The sequence below is a fragment of the Melospiza georgiana genome, chromosome 3 (assembly GCF_028018845.1).
Source record: "Melospiza georgiana isolate bMelGeo1 chromosome 3, bMelGeo1.pri, whole genome shotgun sequence".
In the NCBI taxonomy this organism is placed as follows: domain Eukaryota; kingdom Metazoa; phylum Chordata; class Aves; order Passeriformes; family Passerellidae; genus Melospiza; species Melospiza georgiana.
Window position 1 is genome coordinate 72,440,468 of NC_080432.1, and position 18,276 is coordinate 72,458,743.

An 18,276-nucleotide genomic window follows, 5' to 3' on the forward strand; every position below is an offset into this window, starting at 1 on the left:
GTTACTTTGTAAATTAATTTATCACTTCTGAGAGTCATCTACTCTTTTTCTGAGAACTCTTTGTTTTGCCTAAGTAGATCTTTGAGTGATGTGAACTTGACAGTTTGAACTTAAAGTCAGTAATCCTTTATCTATGGAACTGTTTGAACAGGTATTTCAGTTTCTTTTGTGATTATTTCTTTTTGCTTCTCACCTGTCTTTGTACTTTCATTACTTTTGAAGATGCAAATTTGAAGGACCTGGTTTGTAATCTTTCTGGAGTATAGCTTCTCCAAATATCCTTGTCTGAATGCCAGTGTAGATACAAGGTACTCCACTGTTGCCTGGAGAAGTCCATGACGTGAGAGCTAAACCTTGTGCTAGGTGAAACCTGTTCTTCAGTTCTTTGTAATTTGAAATTCTCACTGTAGTGTATTGTGGTTTTTGATCTTTCCCAGAAATGACCTGCATTCAGTTCACCAGTGCAGAGATGCTGATTGTAATCTTGCGTGGTTGATAAAATGTGGTCTGCATCTTGGCTGCTTGCTCTGGGGAATTAAAATTTGAGTGGGAATTGTGTTGCAAACATTTATATAAGCCACTCTTCAAACTTGCTTTATATTGTTATTTTGGAACCTGTAAAGTTTTATCAGGCAGCAAAAATATCCTCCATTACAATGTTATATTAAAATTCCTTTACCTTTAGTATTTTAGTTCTTGAAGTCCATAGGTTCCATATTAATAAAATAGATTGATTTTCTATGTTCTGTTGCTTTAAAGGAATCTTCTGAAATAAATCACAAAATAATATTGCATGCAAGTACTTTAATAAAAAACAGGAGTTACATGTACACAATACATTCATTCATAGAGCATAAACAATTAATTTTATTATTTTGAGCTTAAAACTATTGTAACTCTAAAAGGTAACACCTACTTGGCCTCAGAATCTTCAGAGTAACATGTGAATACCTGGAGAGATGGAAAGAGGAAGAAGCTATTGTTGAATAGTTCTGGGGGAGCATGACTTAAAACAAGTTTCACAGGCCGTGAATTGTTAAAAAAAATTCAGTTACCTTTCATTACTTTAAAGAGAGTTCAAGGAATAACAGCCTGTTAGTTTATCACAGGCAGTTCTCAAGGTACTGAGGATGAAAGCTAATGAGTGGTATTTGCCAAAGACTGTGACTGAACATTTGTGCTTGCTTGAAATGACAGAACCATATTAAAGGATAAAATAACCTTGGTTCATGATTCAGTAGTGTCATATTTGAGATGTGATGGCCAGTTGAGTTTTAATAGCTTGAATGTGCAGACTGTTGGAATATTTAAGACTTAATTTTTAGGAGCAAGTTTAATTTTTTTAGCACAGTGCAAATGATGTAATTTTGACCTACTCCTTTCCTGATAATTGATCTCTGTGGGAGGTATAAATTACTGATGTGTTACTGTGAACTACATGTATCTCCTGCTTTTGTGGAGGAAATAAACTTGCTTTTTTTCCTCTCATTCTGTGGTGTTGTAGAGAGTTGTGAAGAAATTCTGTCACTGAATTTGGGATCTGCAATAGAGACTGGTTTAGATTTTCTGTTTGAAATATAAACTGTGTTTCAGTAGAGAAGAACACAGTTCAAAGAAACAAAAAGAAGTGCTAAGTGCATAATGATTGCTAGTTAGAAGCAAATGAAGATCCTATTGGGTTTGTTTACTGCATTCAGTCGGTGGTCTAATTAAATATTTATGACAAAAGGCATTTAAAGGATGCCAGCACTGACCGTATTTTATGCACGTATGAACAAGTGAAATATATCAGAGTTGACACAGACTCTATGGTTACTTACAGTTTGCTAATACAAAGTAAAAATATGTTTGCTCAATGTACAATTAAGATCAGTCTTTAACCCTGAATTAAGAAAACTCTGAATGAAGCTGATATGGAACAGATGTTTAATTGTAGCAGAGTTTTGATTTGCAAATCTTTTTCTGACTGCTCAGATGTCTAGTCTAGGTTTATTCAAGCACTAAGTGGTCTGTTTAAAGTATGACATCTTTTGTTTAGAAAAAGGAAAATAGGGATGATGTTAAATTTGGCACATTCTTAAAATATTTGTCTAGATTCAATAGACACCACCAAAAGTAATGTTTATGAGTGAAATCATCTCAGTCCCTGAGGATTTTTTGCCTTCCTCTGCACCATTGAGCACGGCTCCTTGCCAAGGGCTCCTGTGGGCCATTCTGCCTGTGTTCTCTCCTGCTGCTTTGGTGCCTCCAAGGCACCACTCATGCCCTTCCTCTCTGCCTTTCTTTGCCACTCCAAGTTTGTAGCAGGAGTGAACTCCTGTATTCCCTTGGTTTGGTTTTCCCCAGGGTTCTTGTTTGTACAAGGCACTGGTTTGCTGCAGCATCAGAAGCTGGCACTTTTCAGCTCTGCCTGCATGAAATACAAGTGCAGGCCAGGCATGAGAGCACTTTTCATGCATCACTGGCCAAGAAGCACAGCAAAGCAATTTTTTGCAGCCAAAAAAAATATACTTGTCATTGATATGCATCATAGTGTTGAAAACAACCCAGGCTGTTGCGCATCTCCTCCTCTCTTCCATTTGACCAATCCTTATTCTTCAGGTCTCAGGAAACAGGGACTGTGTGGTTCATATTCCAGCTTCTCCTTTCTGTGGCCTGGCCTTTGCTGCAAAGGATCTTTTGATTTTTTTTTAAACAAAACTGGGGAATGCTTTAGCCTGGGCCTGGCTACAGAATGGCGTTAATGCCTGTGAGCACTGGCTCTTAAACCAATTCAGAAAATAAAATGAAATTCAATCTTTTTTCCTCCTGTAAATACGTGTCTTTGAAAATGTTTTTGGAGCTGAAAAACTCCTGGCATTTCAGGCAAATGCCAGTCTCATAGTTAGTCAGCTTCTGGATACTGCTCCTGCGCTGGCCTGTAGACACTTGTGGTTAGTCACTTTGGAGATGGACCCTTGCTCTCATGGGATACTGTTGTTCTCAAATGTAATAAAATGTTTTATTGCATTTCCCCAAGGGAAATGGCTCAATCATTTCTAAAAATGAGGACAAGAAGAAAAAAAATCTCTGGGGAAATAATAGGTATTGAACACTTCAAAAATTTTGTCACTCGGTTTGGAAGCATGTCCTGCATTCGGCTAAGGGTTTGATCTCTGAAGAGATATATGGAATTCTGCCATTCTGTGGAAACACAGATTAACTGAATAAACACAGGAAACTTAAAAACTGTACTTGTTTTTGATGGCGTTTTCCCCCCAGATTTCTTCAAATGGTTACATAAGTTTGAGATAATCCACATCTCTCAGACCCATCAGATGGTACATGCCTCCTCCCCACACAGAGAAATTCAGTGCCTAGGCTGGGACATGATTCCCCATTCAATCCTTTCTGCTAGTGCAGGGCTGGGAAGAAATGTTGATATTTCCCTCTGTCTGTACTGCTATAGAAAGGAGGTGGAAGGAAAAAGAATAGGATAGATTGTTTCAAGTGGAAAGGGCCTCCAATGATCATCGAGTTCTGCTGCCTGATGGCCAACCCTTTAAGGGTAAGGAAGCACCCAGGCCACAAGGGCTGACCTAAAGGTCATGTCCAAATGACTTTCAAACACTGACATGCTTGGGGCATCAGTCACCTCCTAGGAAGCTATTACACTAGTTCATCACCCCTGTGGTAAAGAAATGCATCCTAATGTCACATCTAAACCTTCCATGGTGCAGCTTTGAACTGCTTTGACATGTTCCCATGTGTCCTGTCACTGATCCCATGGAGAAGAGCTCAGTACCTGCTTCTTCACCTTCTTCAGGAAGCTGTAGGGAGCAGTGAGGCCACCCCTCAGCCTCCTTTTCTCTAACATAGACAAGCCCAAAGTCCTAAGCCAGTCCTCATAGGACGTTCCTTCCAGCCCTTTCCCCAGCTTTGTTGTTGCCTTCTGGACATATTCAGGGACCGTCACATCCCTCTTAATTTGTGGGCCCCAGAACTGTTTACAGTACTCAAGATGTGGCTGTACCAAGGCTGAGTGCAGCAGGATATTCCCCTCTTTTGTCTGGATGGTTGAACACAGGGTTTGATGCATCCCAGGATGGGATTTGCCCTCCTGGCTGCCTGGGCTCTCCCTGCTGGCTCACACTGAGCTGCTGCTGACCAGCACTCCCACATCCATCTCTGCAGGGCTGCTCTGCAGCCCCTCCTCTCCCAGTTTGTACCTGTTCCCAGCATTACTCTGTCCCAGGTACAGAATCTGGCATTTGCTAAATGTCCTGCCACTGACTGCCCAATGCACTGATCTATCCACATTGCTCTGTAGGGTTTCTCATCCCTTAAGGGAGTGAGTAGCACCTCCCACTTGAGTATCACCAGCAAACTTGCTAATGGTGCATTCAACTCCTGCATCCCTATCATAGATAAATGTATTGAACAGAACTGGTAGCTGTGAATGTTTGTATTGCATCAGTAGTTGGCAGCTCGTATATAGCCAAACAGATCCATGATATCCTAATTCCCAGTTGCATAGAAATTTCCATTGTGGATGTCAGTTGCAATTGCTTTGCTCTGGTTTGCTCTTTTTCTGAAAAGGATATAAAGGACAGAGAAATGGTACCTCTGGTTTTACGAGGTGGTTGCATTATGAGGTGGCATCTGCAGAGTCTAAATATAGGCTTGAAATTGGTACTAGAATAACCTTGGTTACATGTGTTCTTTTTATGTTCTCACTTAAAAGAAAGCATAACTTGGCAGCAATACAGAATACTGCTGATCTGAGTACTTTTGTGTTTTAAACTGCTTGGCTCTGTGAACATCTCCTCACTTCTCACTCTCTTGATACAGCTAGGTTGAATGTGCTCCCCTTTTTGCGGAAGCAAGGATGGATTTACATTTTTACTGATATTTCTGCATTATAATTTTAGAACAGGAATATTTGTTGTGCTATAAACCCATGTGTGTATATATGAATGCATAAATATATATGTATGCATAGGTATACTAAGAATAGTGATTATGATTTACACATTGGTTGTTACTATCAGTTGACATCTCAAACACGTGGTAGAAAATTAAATGGAATCCATTTTATAAAGTAACAAACTGTGCAAACCATGATGCTGCCTTCTTAAGAGTGTCCTGCTCTATTAAAATATTTCTAGCTTCTGAACTGACTGGATCCCAACACTTATCTTCAGTTCAAGTTAGAGACATTCTACTAGGAACATGAGTTTTCCCAGAAACGTTATGTTATCCTCTCATTGAAACTGTGTAGTAATGCCTGTCCCCAAATGGCTTGCAGAGAAATTGCACTTGAAAAGTTTGATTTTGCAAATTAAATATTCTTTTAGATTTTTAAAACTTTATCACTATATCACTCTATATATACACACACACGTATATATATGAAATAACTCGGAGTCTTTCAATTCTGCAAGTAGGATCTTCTAATGAAAACCATTGCTAGTAGTGAGAGGCTTCTTAGGCTTTTGAATCCATAACAGAGCTCTATAAATACTAGTTGCTGATTGTATAATGTCTTTTCATTTTGCTGCTGTCTAGAATGTAGGCTCATACACTTGGGCTTTGTGACATGGTAGTATTTTTCCTAATGTGGAAGAACCATGAACTGACAAAAAGATGTTTAAAGATACAATGGACACTGCGTAGTGTTTCCAAGTTCTTTGTTTATTATGACTTCGTAATAAGAAGCTGTGCAATATTTTACAGTTATACTTGCAATATATTTCCTGTGCATTTGCCTGCCTTATGTTTCTAGATGTCAAAGACTTGATATTAACTGTGGGTATTAGTATATAAACTTTATAAAAAAGCATCTGATTCTAGATGTGGTCTTGATATGATAGCGTACATTATTTTGCACTAATCTATAGATTTCCTTTACTGAAATTTGTATAACTGAAACTTGCATTTGCAAGGTATGATCACTGACCTGCACATCAACTTTGGGAAAAAAGTGGTATCTATTACATGCATCTAAGATTCTTTGAACTCTCTCTTGCCTATATTTTTTCTGCTTTCAATTTACCACTTTTCTATATTGGTGATTTTTCTTACTAAACTGAAGGTGAAGCTGTCAAGAAAATTAAGTGGTTACTTCAGATGCCTAGAGGAAGTAGTCATCTTTCCTGAGTAAGATTTCTTGAAAGTACCAAACAGACTTAAAATTCCTTGCTCCCCATTTCAGAAGTCACTCTTGACTTCTACTTTCTTGATTTAGCCTTGCTACTTGGGCTACTAAATGTGGTCGTTTTATAATTTTGCTTCTGTGAAAGCTTTCTGATCTTCCTGAGTAGAGTAGCTGCTGGACAATGCGATTTTGAATAAAGCTCTGGATTCTTGGGGGAAAAAAAAAATCAACAATGCCTTCACTCTTTGCTCAGTGCATACCTTCTTTTCTCCTCTCCCTCCGCTCTTGGCCTTTGCCAAGCTGCGGGAGTGCCGGAATGGGCCCCTGGAGTGCCCCGCCACTGTCTGCGGGGACAATGGCCACAGTGTCACCCAGGCCTACACAGGGGCTGCCCATGGCGTTTCTGTGGAATGGCAGTCATGTGTGGCATCTACTAAAATCTGTAGGATAAGCAAATGCAAAAATTCCTATAAGCTGGCAGACCTTTGAAAAGGCCATGTTGTGGCCTCTATGATAAATGCCACAAACAGCAGAGCTGTCATGAAGGGGTTGGTTCAAACTGGAGGCCGCATGCCAGTCATGGTCAGATTTTAACTGTGGAAAGAACTTCTCATCTCCTCACCCCTGAGCATGTGATGTGAGCCATCTGCTCTAAATCTTTGTCTCCTGTCAGCAGGAGACAAAGATTTTCCTTAAACCTGGCTCACAGAAGTAGAGCCTGGACCTGTTTTCATTACTGGCACTACAGACTTATGGAATGTTTACATTCCCAGTTTCAGGTACAAGAATCACAGAATGATAGAATGGTTTGGGTTGGGAGGTACCTTAAAGACCTTCCAGTTTTTAAACCCCCTGCTTAGTCCAGGACACCTTCCACCTGAGCAGGCTGCTCAGAGCCCCATTCAACCTGGCTTTGAGCATTTCCAGGGATGGGACATTCACAGCTTACTGAGCAACCTGTTCCAGTGCCTCACCACCCTCACAGTAAAGGATTTCTTCCTAATACCTAATCTGCACCTACTCTCCTTAAAGCCATTACCCCTTGTCCTGTCACTACGTGCCCTTTCCTTCCCTTCTCTCTTAAGCCCCCTTTAGATGACTGGAAGGCTGCTGGAAAGGTCGCAAGAAGAACAGATCAAACTTCAGGAGTGACTGCCATTTGCTTAAGCTCTAGTAATACTGAGCTCACCAAGTGAGCTTGAAAGTGGCCATTTTAAAATGCTTTTTAAGAAAATGATAAAATGATCATCAGTCTTCATTTACTATATTTATAAAGCAACAGACTATAATACGTAAGCTAACCTCAAATATAACCTTCAGGTTTTTTTCCTTTGCTACTGACTTCCAGAAATAATATTTTTAGGAAAAATAAACTTCTTGAAGATTTCTTATTATTTATCTAATTAATTTTTTGGGTACTGAAATTCCAGAAATACATGGATAGAAAGCAGCCATCTTATTTTCTGCCCCTTGAAACAAACCACTGCCGTAAATAGACAACTAGACATGTTGCATTATGTTCAGCTTCTGCTTGCATGCTGCTTCTGCTGGTCTGAGCATCAGCTCTTAGTGGTCTGCTTTTTCTTTTTGTCTTTTGAAAATAACACACTTTATTTTTCAGTGCATTCATATAATGGGATTCATAAGTCACTGAGATGTATACCAAAATGATAAAAAAATGCTAAAGTTAACATTGTAGAAACTATATTAATTTTTAGAGGATAATACAGAAAAAGTTGGCTCAGATAAAGAAGTCTTTTGCTATTTAAAAAATGAAGATCCAGAAAAACCAAGACTATTTAGTGACACTTAATAGTGCACAATATTTAAATTTTTCAAGTATTGAATTTTCCTTGTGTACTTACATTGTTGTTGTTTCAGGTTTTTAAAAAAACATTAAAATTTCTCTGGTTTTTTGTCAAGGATATGTATAGCTTTGAGGTATGGTGAACAGTCTTTGTAAGAAAGCTTATCATTTTATAATCCACTTTATGTATATTTTAAATTGTCCTGAATAATATCATCGAATAACAGTACATGTAATTAAGGACCTTACTGATTTACTTATCTTAATTTTCTTTTTTGTTCTTATTTTCCCTTTTTTTTTTTTCCTTCTTTTCCTACCCTCCCACCTCTCAGAAAAGAGCAAAAGGACAAGTGCTGTTTGATAAAGTATGTGAACACCTCAATTTACTGGAAAAGGACTATTTTGGGCTGTTGTTTTATGAGAATTCAGAGCAGAAGGTAAGCCTGTATGAGGGTTTTGTTTGTTATTCATCACTGCCACTCTCTTCAATACTTCAGTGAGGTATATTCTTTTAAATGTTTACCATTTCAAACACTTGAGTAAATTTTGCTGCCTTTTCTCATAGATGTGTAAGAATGCTTTGTTTGTGAACATGAAAGGAATCTAGCCCATAAGTCTGTTATGACTAGACCTTTGAGTTCCTTTATTGTTAATTTTAAGTTTTAAAGAAAATTTTTGGCCTTTGTAAAGAGGCTGAAAGTGGTCCATTACTGGTATTGGATGCTAATTTTCAAATGAATGGCATTTGAGATGACTGCGTTTGGAAGGATTTCTTAAATACCATTTGGTAACTTCCATCTTCTTTTGCACTTGCTTTTTTGTTGGATGGTTGAGCATGTCTAGATTGCTCAGCTGAGGAAAATCTTAAATCAGTCAGTGGTGGTTGCTCCATTAATTACCAAAATCCAAGTTATGTTTTTAACATCTTAACATTAAAGGTTTGGGCTGGGCTGCCTGTTGCTTCCTCCATGAACTAAAGATTTATGTGTTGTCATCTTTTTCTTCAGAAAAAATCAGATGAATAATTACAACATGAAGCTGGAAAAATTGTATTTCTTATTAATCTGTATTTGCAGTAAAAGCATCATTACATCATACTGCATCTAAAAGTTACTGCTTTTTTTCTGTCATCTTCCTCTTAACAGTATTTAAAAAAAAATCAAGTGTAATTTCCTGATCTGAATAGATCTGAATTTCTAGCAGCTTCCATTCTGATAGTTTTTTTTCTAGAGTTAGTTGCTTTGGTGCAAATTTTTCTGTGCAGTATTGCGCAAAATACTCAATTCCTCTATATTAAAAACCCCATATACAAAATGAGCTTGTTATAGTATTACTTAGATATTTAATTTTTGTTCTTGATTTCTAAACCATTTCCAGACGTAAGAACTTCTTTGGTGTAATGATGAAGAACATGTCTGTTGATCTTCTAACTAATATCACAATCTTACCTGTTATTTTCACTTGTTGCTTTATTTGTGCTTCTCACTATTGAAAAACTGTACTGTATATACACAACAAAATAACGTAAAACAGCAGTCTGATCTCTGGCAAGAGAGGAAAGGTCTAATACTAGACCTGGATCCTTGACTTGTACCAGAAAATAGCCCACTGAGTAGATCCCAGGAGATAAAATACAGAGTTTCAGGTTTTTTGAAAGTTGAGCAAAAAAGTCTGAATTGGTGTAGGGTTATGTCTTTTTTTTTTCCTCTTCTTTTTTTTTTTTCTTTCTTCTACTTAGACTAAGGCTTTCTTGGTATTCTTCAGTCATTGGAATAGGGAAACTGAGGTCCACCCTTAAAAAGACCCCATCTGTTTTTTCATGTGTCTTTTTCCTTGGAGATGCTAAAAACTTGACTGGATATTAACCTGGGCAACCTGACCTAATTCAAAACTGGCTCTTGAATCACGCTTGAACCAGTTATGTCCAGAGGTCTCTTTCAGTGTGAATGAATCCTTGAATTCCTTATCCATTGACTGTGAAGGTGGTACTGTAGCAACACTCATAAGTATTTACATAAATTAAGAGGTATTTATATAAATTGAGAAATATCTGATAATGGGGTCCTTATTCAGAAGCAGAATAGATTACTTCTCACCGAGTTATGGACAGCAGCAGGCTTCTATTTAAAAACTTCTGGAGAAATCTGGTTCTTTTTGTTACGAAAACTGAACAACCTGAGTTGCTGGATTTTGACTTCTTCATACAAATACATTCCCAGTGTTATTTGGAGAAACTTAAAAAAACCTCTTTCCTAGCAAATTTGTGTTTCATATCTCCTACTTTCTCAGAACTTTTGCTGGATTTAGGGGCTCTTTTTTGTTCACCTCTGTATTAAGTTACTTTTTAATTTGGTACCAGATCTTTTTATTTTTCTGTGATGACTGTTGCCTTTGTAGATTAAAATGCCACAAATCCCTGACCTCCAGGCCAGTCAGTACTAAATGCTGAATGATGTGTTTTTCCCATTCTTGTGCACTTATCACAGCCACCCATTGATGAGCCAGCTGTTGAATGCAGCGGCAGCTGTGGCGTGTGGCAGCTCAATGCCAGGCACTCTGTTGAATTAGAGCTGCTCCCCAATGCACCATCAGGGTACCATTGGAGGAGCAGTCCCATTAACTCTTCTCCATGGGTGTTCTGTGCAGCTGGGAGAGAGGTTATGGCTTCCAATCAGAATAAATTTTGTTAGCTTTAATACACGTTTCAAAACTGTTTAGGCCAAATTAGTAATTAATGATTTCTTTCATTTTTTGCAAATGTTAAATTTATTGGGCTGAAGTTTGTTTAGAGATTTCATTGCATTGCACCCTCAGAAGTTCATGAATGCTTCATTCACACTGTAGTTGCTCTGCAGAAGTGTTAGAAAGCTTCTGCTCTTATGTTTTGGGTGCCAGCTGGAAATGCTGCTTTTCTGGATTTGTACAAAATACTTTTGTACTGGTAGAGAACATTTTGTTCTTTGACAATGCATTACTTTGTCTCATCTATAACCTTACCATTCACAAATTAAACAAATAGATTTCTGCCTACTGGAGCAAAGTAGTGTGTATACACTTTGTCTTTTGTTTTGAAAGACAGACCTGTCTATTCTTCATTAAGAGCTCTAATTTAGGGTAGATTCTTTTGTGGTGTTTGTTTTTATCCATGACAAAAGGCACAGATGCAAAAAACCCCCACCCCTGTAATTGTGCCTGTAAATGGAATATAAGAGTCTGATTTTATTTGACAGAGCAGTAATGAAAGTTGCTGGCTATGTGTGCTTCCAATAAGCTTATTTCAGGCTTGGAAAAATCAGAAAATGAACTTTATAACTTGTGTAAAGAAGGGATTATTCTTATCATCTTACAGCATAGTCTGTATTGTATGTTCTTTTCTCCTGCTTTGTAGTGATAAAAGATGAAGCACTGAAAGTATTATGTACTCAGAAATCCTTTTTTTCTGTTGTAGTTATTCTATGCTATATTCTCTATTTATTTAGTTGATGCTGTGTCTAAAATGTAAGGATTTAAGATACTTCTAGTTATTATAGTTGCAAGAATATGGCTGTGGGTAATTTCAGAATGGATTCCTTGCCAAAACTGAAAACCTAGGATGATAGCTGTAGCTGAAGTGCATCTCAGTTTATAAATTATTTGACTTACGTTGTCTTCCAAGGCCTTTCCATGTCAATGTTCTTATAACAAGAAGACTGACTTAAGCATTATAAATGGTGTCCATTATTTTGTATAAGTGCTTTCTAACTCCACTTTTGTAGAAGGGCTTTCTAACTCTTCCTTTGTAAAACTGTTGTGGACTTTGCCTTCTCTGGAAAAATTATCATATCTTTGGAAAAGTAGAGATCCCAGACAAAGCAATTAATGTGAAATTACTGTCTTTTTTAAAACATTACAATTGTAATAAAGTATAAAAATGGGGGTTTGATTTTCATTTGTAAATAATATTCATCTAATATACATATGGTGCACTGGTGATGAAATCTACCTGGACCAAGCTCATTTCCAACAGACAACTTGGTGTGCTGGTCCATATTCATAGGAGGCACATTCTCGGTCAGCAGGGGTAATCTATGTTAAAAATTTGCCCTACTGCAGAAACAGAGTTCCACATCCTCCTAATTCACACAGATCTGCAAAACTAAACTAGCATTTTTATGTCCCCTTGAGAGAAGATGGACTTTGGGTGCAAAAGTCCCTAATAGAGACTGGAGGATATGGTATTGGGAAAGAGTGTTGCATCTGGAATTTATTTCCTACCATAGACTGAAAAAGGTGGGTCACATAATACCCAGGATGCTCTGCTTTGCTGAGTTAGGTGAGAAACATTGATAGAAATAAGCCTTTGGCAACATTTGTGCTGGCACTGAGGTATTCCCTCAGACTTTAAAACTGCAAGTACCCACAGTGGCCCATGACAAAGCAGGTATTTTCCTTGGCCTCACAAGGCAGTATCTAACTCTTCCCTGCATTTCATGTCTGTCTTTGAAACATTGCAAGACCTGCTGCCAGGCTGGCTTTATGCATGTTTCTTCCTTGAATGTGCTTGTGTGTGTGTGTGTGGCCATGGGAAGTAAAGGTTCAAACTCAGTGAAGGAAAGTCTCAGTAATTGTAGTGAAAAGGTTTATGTTCCTAGTGTCTTAACCTGTTTTATTAAAATGTATGGGTAAAAACAGTAAACAGGATTGTCTGAGTTACCAATGAATATATGTTACGGATTCCTTAGTCTCACTTCCAAAAGTTAATTTTTGGATTATTTTGGACTGTTGCAAAACAGTCTCTTTGCACACATCAGTAGTAACTGAAATGTAAAAGCTAATGAATGTATTTGATTATATCAAAATATTTTTGGTATTGAGGATTTTAAATGCTGGCTGTGGTTTGCTTGTTCATTTTTTTTTTCAGAACTGGCTAGATTCTTCGAAGGAAATTAAGAGACAAATTCGAAGTAAGTACTTCTGTATTCAGATGTTATGCTCCCTTTTTTTCCTCACAGAAATATTCTTCATAAATTTAGTAGCCTGGATGTTGATTGCTTACAGCTTTAAAATAATTTCTATCTGATAGTGATGTATTCATCTTAAACCAGGAAACAAATCTTCTATTTCCATCCCATGTCCTAGTAGAGGAGAGGGAGCTGCTCAGAATTATGCTGTAGAAGTTAATGATTATACTATATTTTAGTTATTATTGTATCTCTGTATTATAATGATTAATCATTATACTATATTGGAAACTAATCAAATATATTATTGCCCCAAAATTTTCTTTTGTTGTGTGAGTAATAGTTGATATTTTTGCATCCTGAAACCATAGATGTTTTTCAACTTTGTGCTGATAGCTGGTTATTGGATGGAGAATGCGATCATGCAAAGAGGTCATGATTGTTGTCATAGAACTTCCTTACTTTAAAGAATCACCAGAAGAATACGAATCTACAAAAAGAGAATTAATATGTTTTATAGAAAATGAATATTCTTCAATACTGATCAGCCCACCATTGACTTTTTTGATAATGTCCATCATTTTCAGAATGGAGATGGCATAGAGAGTGTAATCTTGGAATGTCTCACTAAAACCCTTTTCAGACTGAATCTGCTTGAAATGCCTTTCTAGTTCCTGTACTCAGTACCTGATGAGTAATTTATTTTACTATGTTTGCATAAAGCTCTGTCAAAGCTCTTCACTAGCTGGGGAGAAAATATGGAGTAAGTATGGAGAGTAAATCTAGGTGATACTCTGCCTGAGCCTACATATCACAAAATTAGAGGCACTAAAATATGCTAGATAGCCCCTGCCCTTACTGAATGTATTGTCATTGCCTTACTCATTTGTGACCAAACTAAGGTTTTTGTTGTCTTGTTTTTAATGGAAACCTTTTGGTAATACCTGCTAGGAAAGCGGGGAGAAGAGGATGATGATAATACTTACAAGCCTAGACTTAAACACAAGAATTTAAGCTAAGAAACTGACTGTACTTGTAATTAAGAACAGCTATGTGTTATTTATAATGACAAACAGATAGTTTCTTCACTGCTATTAACTCCACATAGGAGTGGAGTTTTAAGGCAATACTTTTTTTCCAGAAGTCATAGTGATATTAATTCCTTTTTCTTCACATCTTTGCTGATTGATGAAATCCCTTAATAGGAAGGTGTGGTTTATATTCTCATTATAGAAATAAAAGTTATAGAAGCATCCTTGGAAACTGTTTTTTGATCCAACATGCTCTTGTGTAAGCAAACTAGACCTATTAAAATTGTGAATGTACTAATATGCAAGTAGCACCCACACCTTTAATTGAGGAAAAGTTACTGGTATTTGAACTTCTGCAGGTCTTCAGTGAAAATCTATTAGTTGTCCAAATATGCAGGGTAAAGACTGTTTGGTTTGGTTTTAATAAAAAACAAGAGGTGGAGGATGTTGCTACTTTTTGTATCAACTTTGCTGATACAAATGTTGATAGCTTTTTGTATTCTGTAGCACTTTGCATGCTATCTAGTCTACAAGTTTGAAGTGTAAGAACTGACCTGAAAATTTTTTGGATGCACTAGACAAAGTTCTTTTTAATACTGTATAGTATGCACTATAGAAATGTATGTTAAGGGGGTTAGATTTTCCATACAGCATGAAGACCTACATTTTGTACTGGAGAGGAAGTCCATTGAATGTTATTGAATGAGGAATCATGATGGGATGGTTTTTTTCCTCTGGTCTGTAGTATTTTAGAGTTGATAGGCATAATAAAAAAAAAGTGAAGTAAGAACATAATTGTAAGGATTTTAAAATGATACTTGCTTACACCTATGTGCAAGTAATTAGTATAGTGTTAGTTGTGTTCCTCAGCATTAGTCTATTAAAATTTCCAGATATTGGAATCTTACTGCAGGCACATTTAATCCTCCAGCTACAAAAGCATCAAGTAATGGGACTTCTTTCTTTTCAGGCTTAATTCTAAATATATTTGTCTTTAATCAAGAATGGAAATCCTGTGTACAAAAATACTCATTAAATTTAAGATACCTGTAAAACCTATTAGTGCATTTGAAATTTGGAAATTACAAAACCCTTGAACCTGATTCTAGCTCAGTTGGATAGAGCCTGGTGTTACAAAACAAGCCAAGGTTGTGGGTTCAGCCCCCTCTATGTTAAGAGCTGGGCTTGCTGATCCTTGTGGGTCCCTTCCAACTCTGAATATTTGGTGATTTCTTTTTCTATTGTATGGCAGAAACTCAAGCACTAGCATGCTAAATAAGTGTATTTGGATAAATACATTGACCTGAACACATAAAGGTGACACTTTCAGAAATATAGTTCAACACATTAGTTTGCAACATAATATTTACAGCAATCTCTGTCTCTCTTAAATGTGAGCAACACCAAAACTCTGCACATTGGGGATGTATGTACCACCTGTGACTGGGAAAGATGAAATAAGAATCCTGCAGTCTTCCCCAAGTCATGATCTGCAGGCTGTCTCTTCCTGTGTCACAGTCCTCAGCCCCTCCGTGAGATCTCTTACTTGTACAGGTTGGCCTTTGGCTGGGCAATTATGTTGGATCTCAGCAATTACTGATGTTACTTCAGCTAATGAACATGATCCACAAATTACTGTCTCTGTTCTCAGGGCTACAAAGGTGACAAAAATCTTGTTTGCTTTCAGCCAGCCTGATCTCTTCAGGAAAATGAATTCTTGACTTTTTTTAACTCATGTACTTGGCTATCCACTGGCATGTGTTAAAACCTCTAATTACTTCTTTCAGGGACAGGTAGGTAATTACATTTCTGTCACTATCTTTTTGAAAATTGGTACATCTCAAGTGGATTCGGGCTTTTGCAAAACTGAGAATCACAGCTAGAATACTGTGATGGTACAAGCAATAGCAAATGACCTTGAAATGGTCAAATCATAGATTACATAGGGTGAGTTGGGTCACCCTTATACAAAATTCAATTTGAGAATTTATCTGTTTAACCCAGAGGTAAAATTATGTCAGTTAAATGTTTTTCAAGACTGCAGTATGGTTAGTACTTTTACTGCAAAAAATACTTCCACATCACATATTCTGTATTCTATATCTTGTAAGAAATGGAGAGAGTTCAGATGTTCTGAGAACAGAATAGGCTGGGGAATTAAGAGAAGTTTTAATTCATTAGGAAAGAGCGTTTGCATTTTAGGTGCACAACACTGGCTGTTTGATTTTAATACTAAAACAATGTATGGGTATGCTCAGGCATCAAAACATGGTGGTCACTTTATGCAGGTTCACTTTATTTTGTATCAGTCTATTTTATAGTTATTTAGCTATATATCTGTTAGACTTGTAGCTAATTTTCATCTAAGATGATTACACTAGAGTGTAGATTGTTATTGTTCAAGAGAACTAAGTACCTATGCCAAGGGAAGGGTTTTCTTGCAAAAGCTGACATACAAGAGATCACGAGTCAAAGCCAGAAAAAGCCTTTGCTGGAAAAAAAAACCCTCACTGATTTTTCCCAGTTGAAATAGGATGAATCATGATAATTGTATGCTGCTAGCTGGTTGGTTATATTGCATTCTTTACTCTAAGAATGGGCCTAAAGTTGCCACAGAAGCATTTTTTGATGTAACAAGCTGGCTAGAAAAATTTTTGACATTTCTGTAGCCCATACTACTGAAAATCAAAACAGAGAGCCTTATGAGGGACAGAATGCTAAATACAATTTTAAATCAGCTTTGGGGTTGTTTTGTTTTTGTCTTGGCTTCCAACTCTATGAAGAGCCAGCAATAATGTGCATTATTATATGAGGACAACTATGATTATATGCCTCGTTTGTGCAGCTATAAAAAGTCTGCTTTAGTGTGAAGTAGAAATATAGACTGTGCACATTGTAATAAACTTGCTACTCTTTATTTAGGGGATATATGTGCTTTCAGCAATCAGGTAAAATACATGCTCACCAGCTGTCTAGAATATAGTATAAAATCAACTTCAATATTTCTTCAATAAATTAGCAATTTAATCAGTGTAAGTACAGATATGATTTTTTTTTACAAAGCCCACACACTCAGAGGATTTATGCACTTTTTTATAAAGAATATAGTTTTTTCATGTTTTTTTTTCTTCAAACCACACCTAAGTCTCCTGTCTGCAGTGCTTGCTGAAAGTTAGCTGTAGAAATGCTGACCACAAAGAGCAATAGTTAAACAGGAATTCATATCTGACTAGTGTAACTGCAATTTTAGACCAAGAAAAACTTGAAGGTTTAGACACATCCTTCACCCATTTCTCCACAGCTCTGTTAACATGACACCTCTCGTTGAATGCTTTTTGTATGGACATTTTGGCCCTATTGCTCATACTCATCACTTTGGTTTACCCAGTATCAGCATCTTTCCATTAAATTATGCTGATTCCCTGTGAGATGATGGAAGTAGGTTAATACGTTCCATCTTTAACTATGTTTGTTATGCTGGATGTATTCATTACTGTTAGACTTTTTTTTGCAAGGTATTTTTGTCTTAATTCTGTTTTGCACTGCATTGCAGTAGGCAATGCAATAATAAATGAGACCTCATTTAAGGGTCCTGCCTTATTTTGTACACAAAATTGTACAAAATCTTGAGGACTGGGAATGTTAAGATACGCTAAAACCCAGAGCTCTCAAAGAGAAATAGTGGCTTAGCAGCCAGGTGTAGAATGAGGTTCACACTTAAACAAAAATGGAGGTACTTCAGTGAATAGCCACGTATGAAAAACCAAAATAATTTTTTAAATGTTGGAAGACATTAGAAATTCTGACACCTTTGATATATATGGAATTTCAAAACAGTTTTGTTTTTTTTTAAGAAAGTAGCCTTAAATAACATCAGCACTTTTGTCTAGCATTGTGTTTATAGTGGCATTTTGGTATTTTTTTGTTGCTGTAGAAAGACACATTTTTCAAAGAATGATTTATCTATGTAATACAGATTTCTAAAATAATTTATTATCCAAAGTACTAACATTCTGAAAATGTATTTTATTTATTGATGTGTGACTTAGCTTTCAAATCTTAAAGATTTATTTAAAAACAGAGCTATGACTAAGGGCAACATTTTATGCTTTTTCAAATTATTAATCTAGCTTTAGGCATGCTTTTGCTTAAAAAAAGGCATATGTTATTGACAATTCTAACATATGAAAATTTAAATATCGCTGTTATTGTAGTTGTTTAATGTGGTGTTTACCAGAAACAAATTTTAAAGTAGGATTGGCTAATATTTCTGTCTTCCACACATTCTCAATGAATAATTTATTATCTTTGTTATATACAACAACACAGAGCTCATTTTGATATCATGTTCACAGTTACTGT

At 36.7% G+C, this 18,276-nt stretch overlaps 1 protein-coding gene across 14 annotated transcripts in view; it reads left to right on the top strand.

Annotated features, from left to right (window-relative positions):
• The window catches only part of EPB41L2 (erythrocyte membrane protein band 4.1 like 2), a 107,248-nt gene that overhangs the window by 52,090 nt on the left and 36,882 nt on the right, over positions 1 to 18,276 (top strand). For all 14 annotated transcript variants that reach the window (XR_009114300.1, XR_009114299.1, XM_058021425.1 and 11 more), the window contains exons 5-6: positions 8,276 to 8,380; positions 12,844 to 12,886. Coding sequence is in view for 12 of the 14 variants with exons in the window: in XM_058021425.1 (XP_057877408.1) it covers positions 8,276 to 8,380; positions 12,844 to 12,886 (148 nt within the window). In the remaining 2 variants the exon portion in view is untranslated. The remainder of the gene's footprint in view (positions 1 to 8,275; positions 8,381 to 12,843; positions 12,887 to 18,276) is intronic.